Source organism: Panthera onca, chromosome E1 (assembly GCF_046562875.1).
Source record: "Panthera onca isolate mPanOnc1 chromosome E1, mPanOnc1 haplotype 2, whole genome shotgun sequence".
In the NCBI taxonomy this organism is placed as follows: Eukaryota; Metazoa; Chordata; class Mammalia; order Carnivora; family Felidae; genus Panthera; species Panthera onca.
Window position 1 is genome coordinate 58,092,643 of NC_138352.1, and position 11,095 is coordinate 58,103,737.

At 42.2% G+C, this 11,095-nt stretch overlaps 1 protein-coding gene across 3 annotated transcripts in view; it reads right to left on the minus strand.

Moving 5' to 3' along the window:
• EZH1 (enhancer of zeste 1 polycomb repressive complex 2 subunit) overlaps positions 1-10,793 on the minus strand; it is a 29,900-nt gene extending 19,107 nt beyond the window's left edge. The window contains exons 1-4 of one of the 3 annotated variants that reach the window (XM_060646034.3): positions 10,717-10,793; positions 2,808-2,899; positions 2,074-2,194; positions 1,626-1,727 (exon numbers count right to left, since the gene is read on the minus strand). In XM_060646034.3, the coding sequence (XP_060502017.1) occupies positions 1,626-1,727; positions 2,074-2,194; positions 2,808-2,812 (228 nt within the window). In that variant the 5' untranslated portion in view covers positions 2,813-2,899; positions 10,717-10,793. Of the gene's footprint in view, positions 1-1,598; positions 1,728-2,073; positions 2,195-2,807; positions 2,900-9,969; positions 10,281-10,716 lie in introns of those variants that run through there. The other 2 variants (XM_060646032.3, XM_060646033.3) reach the window with 2 other exon arrangements.
• Between the last annotated feature and the right edge of the window lie 302 nt (positions 10,794-11,095).

The following is an 11,095-nucleotide window of genomic DNA, read 5'->3' on the forward strand; positions in this document are numbered from 1 at the left end:
TCTTCTAATTCTTACAAATTAATAGGTTGAGGATTTTGCAACAATCAGCTCCTAAAAAAGGAAGCAATGGATTGTAAAAATGTGGAAACTGTCTCTTATTCACCTTTGTATCATCTACAGACTCCAGCATGGTGCCTGTCACACCCAACTGGTGTTTATTTCAATGTAAAATTGCTGGTCTCCTTGGACTGTCCACAACAGCAAAAGGCCTCCGAAAGTCCTAGGAGATGAGGAAGTTTTCCTGAGTACCTACACTTTAAGACAGTTGGCCTCAACTTAGCTGCAGAGGTGATGGAGACAGTAGGGGGAAAGCAAAGCAGTATAGAAATTAGAGTCATATTCTGCTTTGGAGAAGAAAATTGCTCAATATACTATCCACTTTTTACATCTTAAAAATATTATCTCAGGGTGCCTTGGTGGCTCAGTTGGTTAAGTGTCCGACTTCAGCTCAGGTCATGATCTCACAGTCTGTGAGTTCGAGCCCCATGTCAGGCTCTGTGCTGACAGCTCAGAGCCTGGAGCCTGCTTCAGATTCTGTGTCTCCCTCTCTCTCTTCCCCGCTCATGCTTTATCTCTCTCTGTCTGAAAAATAAATAAAAACATTAAAAAAAAATATTATCTCTTAGGGGCACCTGGGTGGCTCAGTCGGTTAGGTATCTGACTCTTGATTTCAGCTCAGGTCATGATCTCATGGTTCGTGAGTTCAAGCCCTGAGCTGGGCTCCTTGCTGACAGTAGAGGCTGTTTGGGTCTCTCTCTCTCCCTCTCTCTGTCCACTGTGTCTCTCCTGCTCATGCACGCACGTACATTATTTCTCTTCTTCTCTCTCAAAATAAACAAATAAACTTAAAAAGAGAGATGAATTTATTTTTAAAAATATTATCTCTTTAAGACTAGAATGATTTTTAGATTTATAACAAGGAACATTCCTTTGATCAATATATTCCTGCTCATTATGCGGGGTCCTCTCTTTCCAATATCAAAGCACTGAGGTGCCAAACAAGGCATAGACAGGGTTGTTTTGAAGCTCGTACACAGAGCCTAGTAAAGTAGACACTGTTTCATTTTTCTGTTAAAAAAAAAAATCAAAAGGGGCACTTGGGTGGCTCAGTTCATGATCTCACACAGTTTGTGAGTTCGAGCCAGCCCCACATCGGGTCCTCTGCTGTCAGTGTGTCAGTGCAGAGCTCATTTCAGATCCTCTGTCCCCCTCTCTCTACCCCTCCCCTGCTTGCACTCTCTCAAAGATAAATATTGAAAAACAAAAAACACTCAGGGGGGCCTGGCTGGCTCACTTGGAAAAGTGTACAATTCTTGATCTCCGGGGTTGTGAGTTCAAGGCCCATGTAGGGTGGAGAGATTAGTTAAAAATAAAATCTTAAAACCCTCATGATTATACCTACTAACTGAGGAGAATAATAGGTGAATAGGCTATTCTTTAAGCTACAGATTTACTACCCCAGTTATTCAAAATTGACTATAATAACTACATCCATTATCCTTACTTATTTTCTAATAAGTCATAAATACAGAAAAACAACAACAAACAACTTAAGTCCAAGGAAACAAGGAAGGCTGAGCTTAGACACCTGGAAGTACCTTTTTGAGAAAAGGATGGCCACTCACAGGCTTCATCAACTGCACAGGTTGGACACGAAGCTTCTTCCATTCTTCATTGAGGATCTGGGTTTTTTCTTGAACCTTTGCAAAATTTGCTACATATAGAGCCTGGAAAAGCCAAGGGAACAATGGTTAGAATTTTAAGAGAAGAGCCCAGCCTAGGGCCCCTGGGTGGCTCAGTCAGTTAAGCATTGGACTTCGGCTTAGGTCATGGTCTCACTGTTTGTGAGTCCAAGCCCTGTGCTGGACTCTGCACTGACAGTGTAGAGCCTGGAGCCTGCTTTGGGTTCTGTGTGTCTCTTTCTCTGCCCTTCCCCCACTCACCTCTCTCTCTCTCTCTCTCTCTCTCTCAAAAAATAAATAAACATTAAAAAATTTTTTTTTAAAGCCCAACCTTCCACATTAGATCAATATATTAAAATAGATAACTCATCACACGGGAGTTCGTTTTTACCTTTGCGCCCATATTTGCCTGAAGCCGCTTCAGTTGTCGGAGTCGCATGTATTCAGATTTAACTTTTCTTTTCCAGTAAGTGATACATTTGGAAGTTGGGGGGTTTGAGATATCCATTTTGCTGTAATCCAAGAAGAGTCAGAGATGAGAAACAGCATTTTACTACCTGGAAATGAAGAATTCCTCAAACTCAAATCAATGTGGTCAGTCATGCTTCCCTTCCCACGGCATGTATTCATAAAAACACAGTTTAAAGAACCCAAATCTGTGAGCTCAACAAAAGGTTTCAATTAAAAAAAAAAAAAAGGTTTCACATCAGCACTTCCTGTTCTGCAGCCTCCGTTCTCCAATGGCACCTCATTTTTAATTCAGTACTCAGAAGTTCTCTCATGGGTATTTGAGGATGTGGATTCCTTGGACATTTGGAAGCCCACTCAATACCTTGTCTAAGAGAAATGTTCTGCAAGAATCAAGTTAATACCAAAGAGCTTCAGGGAAAGATCCACCCACACTACAAAACTGTACCTGCCAAATTGTCTCAACCCACCACATGCCTGACAATAAAGGTAGGATATGACAACAGCATAATATCATCTCCAACCCAACAGCAAGGCACACAGAAATAGAACACTGCAAATCACTTTTTTATTGGACGGGGGGTGGGGGTGGGGGGTGGTGTTTGAATTAAGGTTCAAAGTTCTAAGAAAGTACTTACTGTAACACACTCTACCTACCTCATAGAATGCAAGGGGAACTGTCTGGTTTTATAACGTGCCTTCTGTTCTTCAGAGGGATGGCAAGACACTAAGGCAAAACGAATGTTCAGCTTTTCAAAAGAGAACAGACAGTGATTTTAAGTCAACAGAGCATATTTAGACCCTGATACCTTAAGTAGGATGCTCACCCAGAACTACAAAGACTTCGAGGTCTCTGCTACCACTATTTCTGCATGGAAGTCAGGTCCCGATCATACTGGATGACCCTTTATTTTATCAAATTGTAGTCTTCCAGGCATGTGTACAAATTTATTCTCACAATTACACAATCGAGTTCCCTGCTTCTGCTTTTTCTGAACCAATTTCTAGGCTCAGCCGGCAGCCCCATCAATTGTTTTAGGGAAAGAACAAATATTAAGTACACGTAAAAATTCAGTAACATCTATAAGGTTATGCTTTTGCTCTATTCTAACTACTGAGGTTTCCTAGAGAACTAGTTCTATTCATTTCACCTAGCATTTTAAGTTAATGAAAACATTATAAGGGGCTATGAAGAGCCAATATTTGAAACGAAAACTAAAGTTTCAGGCCTTCTTTTTTTTTTTAATTTTATGAAAAAAAATTCTTTGGGGGTTTAAGAACATATTTCTTCTTTTTTTAAAAAAAAATTAATGTTTATTCATTTTTGAGACAGAAAGTGAGCACAAGCAGGGGAGGGGCAGAGAAAGAGGGAGACACAGAGTCTGAAACAGGCTCCAAATGTGTGAACGAAGGGATCATGATCTGAGCTGAAGTCAGATGTTTAACCGACTGAGCCACCCAGATGCCCAAAGAACATATTTCTTCTAAAGATGCATTTTTCAATTACCTGTTTTTCCCCATAAGAAATGACAGCACTGACAAGAAAACAGCAAAATATAACCCACTGTCTCACATCTGTCACAGTCAGACATGATTATAACATCTCAGGCACGTAAACTTTAAGAGACTGTACCTGATTGTTTCGTTTGAAGAATCAAATGGATCGGTGAAACATGATGTTAAATTTAGTAAATTTAGAGGACAGAAGGAATAGCAAAGAAGCAGGCAGACTCACTGTGTTTACTATTAACTCAATCAAGTGATTCAAACTCTTAAAAACAGAATTCCCTGTGAGTTAACTATTATCTCTCTCGGGGAAGGGAATGAAACAACAGCATAATCTAAGACTCTGAATCCCAGGCTGCTAAGGTGTTGAGTTACAAAAAAGAAAAAAGTTACACAGACTTGAATTTCTTTCCCCACAAATTGCACTGTCTCTCTTCCTCTGACATCTCTTAAATACTTCTCATTCCTCATGGAATGGGGCCAAAGGAGGGACCATAATTCAGTGAGACTTCATAACCTCCTAAAAAATGGTTTTGAACTGCAACCTTTCTGACATTTTCTGGGGGAGCTCATTTCCCTCTTTGAAATAGTAAGCTTATGGCAGGTTGCTCAGTCCATTTAAAACTGGGGATCAAGGGGCACCTTGGTTAAGCATCCGACTCTTGACTTCGGCTCAGGTCATGATCTCATGGTTCGTGGTTTCAAGCCCCACATCAGGCTCTTGTGCTGACAGCACAGACTCTCTCTCCCTCCCTCAAAATACATAAAAATAAAATGTTAAAAAAAAAAACTGGGGATCAAATAATGGAAAAAGAATAAAATCCACAGCTGCTAGGGGGTGTGTGTGTGTAGATTTTAGAGATGCCCACAGAAAAATACCAATCTTTTGTTAAAGAAAGGAATTATAATTGTGGGGTGCTTGGGTGGCTCAGTCGGTTGGACGTGCAGCTTCGGCTCAGGTCATGATCTCGCAGTCATGAGTTCAAGCCCCACATCAGGCTCTGTGCTGACAGCTTAGCCTGGAGCCTGCTTCGGATTCTGTGTCTCCCTCTCTCTCTACCCCTCCCCACTCACACTCTATCTCTCTCAAAAATAAATAAACATCAAAAAATTTAAAATAAAAGAGAAATGATTTATAATTGAAATGTGATCTACAGTCTGTCAAAAGAGATGACAGGACACACAGTCCAATAATTAATGGCACTATTTCTAATTTTACTCAAGTGTTTCATATGGCCAGAGGAGTACACATATATACATGAAAATGCCATTGACTTTTAACCAATCACAGTGTAAAATAAGCCACACTTCGTCCTTTTACAATTAATGTGATATTTGAGTCTCATGTGACCATGAGCTAATATTTATTTTTCTCGGCTTTTGAATGGGTCTCCAAAGTCTCTAAAAGTTTATTTGGCAGTTGGTCGGCCCCCACAGAGTGTAGAAGGAAGACGAGACATACTGTTTGGAACAGATAGGTATAATTAAAAGAAACACCTGAAACACAGTCATAAGATGGGTTTTCATAGCGGCAGAATGCTGACCAACAACTACCACTTCAAAGATTTTATTTTTCTTAATTTAAAAAGCAAACAAACAAAACCTCAACATTCACTAGAACGTATTTGGATAAACGGGTTCATGTAACTTGGGCAAAGGGGGTGGCACATAAAAACTACTTTATATTTCTACTAGATTGATTCTTTAGTTCCTGACACATACAAAACAGCCATGTATATTCCAGTTAAGTGCGAGGCCAGTCCTTAAGAGCTTTTCATTATATTCACTTATACACTGAAAATAAACATATGCTGGGGCACCTGGGTGGCTCAGTTGGTTGGGCATCCAACTTCAGCTCAGGTCATGATCTCACAGTTCCTGAATTCGAGCCTCGCATTGGGCTCTGTGCTGACAGCTCAGAGCCTGGAGCCTGCTTCACAGATTCTGTGTCTCCCTCTCTCTCTGTTCCTCCCCCGCTTGCACTCTGTCTCTCTCTCAAAAATAACATTTAAATAAATAAATAAATAAATAGATAGATAGATAGATAGATAGATAGATAAACATATGCTGTTTTGACCTAGAAATTTAAGAGTAAGTCTTTATATATATAAATAACTCCTCTGCAACTCAACAAGATCACCCAATAAAAAGTGGGCAAAAGATTTGAACAGATACTTCCAAAAAGATACTGGAATGGCAAACAAGCACACAAAAAGATACTTGGTATCAATATTAGTCATTAGGGAAGTGTAAATTAGAATCTTAAAATCAAAATGATGGATTACTACACACCTGTTAGGATGTCTAAAATCAAAAAACTGGTAATACCAATTGGTGAGGATGTGGAGCAGCTGGAATCCTTACATGCTGCTGGTTGGGAGTGCAAAATGTAGACCACTTAGGAAAACAGTTTGCTAGTTTTGGGGGTTTATTATTAAAGTTAAACATACACTTACCACACAACCTAGCATACAGTTTTTATCATTTATCCAAGAGAAATGGAAACATATGTCTGCGCAGAGACCTCTACACAAATGTTCACAGCACCTTTATTCATAACAGCCAATAGGTAGAAACAACGCAAATATCTATGGAGTGCCAAATGGATACAAATGACAGTTTGTCCATAGGATGGAATACTACTCAGCAATAAAAGAGGAGGAGTTCCTCATTCCTACGTGCACAATATATCTCAAAAGCATTACGCTAAGTGAAAGAAACCAGGCACAAAAACCCATGTACTATATGAATCGTTCTACTAGAATGATTCTACGAATGGTAAATCTACAGTGACAGAAAGCAGATCGGCGGTTGCCAGGTGCTGAGGTTGGAGAAAGGGATTTAAATGGAAAAAGCATGGGGCGCCTGGCTGGCTCAATTGGTAGAGCACGTGCCCCTGGATCTCAGGGGTTGTAATCTCAAGACCTACACTGGGTGTACAGATTACTTAAAAATAAAACATCTTTAAAAAATAAAAATAAAATAAATGGAAAGAAGCATAAAAGAACTTTTTTGGGATGATGAAAATATTTTATACCATGGCTGTGGTGTTGGTTATATGACAATGCACTTTTATGAAAACTCCCTGAACTGTATACATAAAATGTGAATTTATCATATGTAAATTTCTACCTCAGTAAAGCTGATTAAAGAAAAAACTAAGTCTTGATGGTATATCAATCCAGTAATTTTCTAGACTTCTACTATTAAAAATCAGCAGGCAATCCCACCTTTTAAAACAAAATTTGAGTGACTTCTCAATGAATAACTACGGTGGGATGATCAATGCTGATTCATTAACTGTAAAAAAAATGTTACACATATGCTAATATGATGTTAATAAGGGAAACTGGATATGGAATTTATGGAAACTCCTTGTACTGTATATATTTTTTCTGTAAATTTAAAACTGTCCTAAAAATTAAGTTTATTTTTTTAAAAGATTGATAATTGGAAATAAAAACTACCTTATTTACATATCAAATCTCCACAAAAAAGAAAACTATAAAAACTTGGAAATCTTTCCCCATAAAATTGGATCTCAATTTCCTTCAAAGGCTAAAACTAGAATGCAGTCTGTCACTAGCTGGAAATGGGAAAACTTCATTGAAATGTTCTTAAATTTAGAGAGATTGAGATCAGAACATAAAAGTTCCAAACTATGAAGTTCTTTCATCCACATAAAGGGTCTCTTTGCAGAAACAGCTTCTCCTTGGAGCAAGTTCAATGTCTTTACTACTTTCTTTTACAACAAACAATTTTTTTAAACAGCAGGCTAAGTAAGGCTTCAGAGGCAGGTGGCACTATAGATTTTTTAAATTTTCCATCTCATTCTTTCCTTTTTAGTTCATGGTGGAATTGAAGCACAAACAATAGGGGTGAACCCACCTCCGAGAAGAGCTCTAATTACACACAACTGAATCATTCCGTGATCACCAATTTCATCAACACTCCATTAAAATCAACTCTGTGGCTAAGTACATAACCTGATAGATCCTTCAATTAGGATTTTAAAGGCCATCTTTAATTTATACCCTCCCACTTGTCCCAGGTATTTACATCTGTTATCAGTTTGAGCTTCTGGGCACTATATATGTAGAAAGAACCTTACTTAAAACAGGAAGCTGTGACCCTGAATTCTTATTTAAAATAAAATTATAGCATTAATATTTTCTAGCACTGCTTGATTAAGAGAATCAAGTTATTTACACTAGAAACAATGGTGATAAAAATCAAAGCAGGATTCGTTTTTACGAGACCCATAGGAAAATGCTGGCTCCTAGAATATATAATGCTGACTTAGAAGGGTTAAAGCAATTTCCTAACAGGCTAGAGCCTACCTTGGCTGATTCTGTACTATGCTAGCACAAAGCCTAATCTTTAGTGATTACCACTATCATTCAATCAGAAGACTTATCAGTTACTCCATTTCTAATCAAAGTATTAGGGCAAATGTGCCAGAGGACATAACACACCAGAGGCACTAAACCCCAACTACCCATGCAGTAGCTCCTGACTTTAAGGTTTGGACCACTGAGGTCCCAACTGACAGGCTGATGGAGTAAAGAGGTAGGAAGGAGCCCCATACTCAGTTTGGACAAATTTAAAAAATTAATTAATTTTTTTAAAAAAAGAAAAGAAAGCTAGGGACTTTCTGGAATGGAGGTATTCCCTGAGAGCAGTTTTTCCTTTTTAAACCTTCCCCCTCAATCCTAATCCTTCTCTTCACCTTTCTCCACATGTTTTTCCTTCTTTTCTCTTTAGTTTACCCTATATAGAAAATGTAATGTGTTTTTAGTGTTGCTGCCTCACACATTTTTTGGAAAGTTGCTAGTCAATAAGTAGAAACTTAAGATATACTTAATGAAGTGAAATGAATTGTTCCATGTCTCATACAAGGCACAGAGCAAGGGCCGGAACTATTACGCACAGGACAAAGGACACTAAATTTCTGATCTCAAGAATTAAATAGACAAAATGGATTATTTTAAATCATTTTTAAAAGGCATGCTAATTCAAAGGCAAGTTAAGCACAAGAGAAACAAGTCCGACTACATTTTCTCACTTTTTCCTTTCTCACCCAAGTCTTCTTGGGAGTAAAATTTCATTTTTTTAAATCCTCCTTATTCTATTGCTGTTTCAAAGAGAATTAAAATAACACCATAGAAGAGGTCATTTCCACCTCAGGGAATTTTAAAGCTACGCCTTAGCCTCAAGCCCCCTGACTGGTGTACAAGTACTCTGCCAGTTAGTAGCAGAAGTAGGATCCAAACTACTGGACTCCAGGTTCCAGAGATCTGCCCACAAATTTATTTATTTATTTATTTATTTAATTATTTATTCCACAAAATATGTACTGAGCACCTACAGTGTGCCTGCACTGTTTTAGGTGCTTAGGGTACATCCGTGGATAAAACAAACATCCTTGCCTGGGATGCTCACACACTAGCTGTGCCCACACACTTGTGCCCCACACTAGCTGTGAGACACACACTCATCATAATAGTATTATTACATTTTTACAGGGGTGCCTGGGTGGCTCAGTCGGTTAAGCTCTGACTTCAGCTCAGGTCATGATCTCGTGGTTCGTGGGTCTGAGCCTCACGACGGGCTCTGTGCTCACAGTTCAGAGCCTGGAGCCTGCTTCGGATTCTGTGTATGTGTGTGTGTGTGTGTGTCTCCCTCTGTCAAAAATAAATGAACGTTAAAAAAATTTTTTAAAATTACATATTTTACAGAGGGTCCTTTTCTCAATTATAAGTGTGCTAAAGGGGGGAAAAAGTACTTATCTTCTGACATTCACCTTCTGCTATGTAAGAAAGTAATCTCTTTTATCCCTGCCACACCATCCCAGCCCTAGGGATTCCAAGGTTTAAAATAGACAAGCTCTTACAGAAACCTCTGATAGAGTTAGCACCTTCTCAGGCTGGAAACTTCCTTCAGTGCCGGTTTCCTAAACTTAAAAGCACCAGTGGGGGTGGGAGTTCTCTTCAAAGACCTCACTGCAGTAACCGTGGAGGAAGAGACCACACTTTCGCCGCCGTCCTCACACACACCCAGTTGCTCGTCTACCTCGGCTCTTTCCCCTCATCCGCACCCCCTCTATCGTTAGGCTCACCACCCAGCTACCCCATTTACAATCCTACATGTCACATGTCACCCATCAAAGCCCACTCTCCGTGTTCCGCCGGGGGCACTAACCTCCTTTCACAGCCCTTCCTCTCCCCGCCCCCGGAACAATTTCTCAGCAGTCACTTTTTACCGAAATAAGTTTGTCCTGCATTTTCTAACAGCCTTGCCCCAAATACAACACCTTGACTTTGCTTCGAAGCGCTTCCCATTCTGTCCTCCGAGCCTCAGGAGAGTTCTGGGGGGGGGCAGGAGACCAAATTTGGCGCGAGACCAAATTTAGAGACAAGCAGCCTCCAGCTCGGCCCCGGGAGCTGGGCGAAGCGTGCGAGGCGCCCAGCGCGCAAAAACGTTAAGGAGGCACTCTGCACCCGTTGGACCCCGAAAGTGAGAGCCCCTTTCATTTTGCGCCTAAGAGCCTCACTCGCTTCACCCTGGTCCCAGCCCTGTTTTTACTGCCACCCTTTCCTCAACATCCCCCAAAGTCATCACAAGCCGAGCCCCCCCGCATGTCTAGCCCTCCCCATGCACAGCCCCAAGTCCTGGGGAGTCCACCTCGCTAAGGGCCCCCGCAGGTGCCACCGCCCACCCGCGCGTCCTCCCGGCTCTGGGGCTCCCGCCCACCCGACCCACCCCGCCCTCCAACGGGAGTCCCCAACCCCGGGCCCGCCCCCGCCGCTCCTCCTCCCGGACACACCGCCCTCCCCGCCGCAGACGCGGTCCGAGCCGGGGGCTCGCTCGTCCCATCGCCCCCTTTCGTCCAGCCCTCGGACGGGAAGGGGGCGCCCCGCTACCCCCGACCAGGCAGGTAGTTGCCCCTCCGCTTCCACCCAATTCTCTGATCCCTTCGCCTCTCCTTCCCTTAGGCCCCGCGTGGCGAGGTGCCGAGGCCGGGCCCCACCGCCCGGCCCGGGCTTGTTTACTCACTCACCCTCCATCCCGAGCCGCAGGGACCCGCCGCTAGGACGCCTGCGCGCCGCGGCCCCGCCCCCGCGCTGCGGCCCCGCCCCGCGCCCCCTTTCGGCGCCTGCGCACTGCGCCGCCAGCGCCCCGCCGGTGGGGCCACCTGGGCTTCCTTCTTCGCACGTCTGTCGTTTGGCGCCAATACCCCGACCTCAGGAGTTCGAAGTGATGCAGCCAGAGCACGACGTTTTCCAAGACGGTGCTGTCAGGGGACAGGGAGGGTTCTCGGGGAGCCTCCCAGAGCCACTAATATCTTGTTGGAGACCTTATCCAGCTGTTGTACCATCCTCACACGCTGGCGACGAACCACATTTCGCTTCAGCATTTGCAACCAACCCCGAACCCCT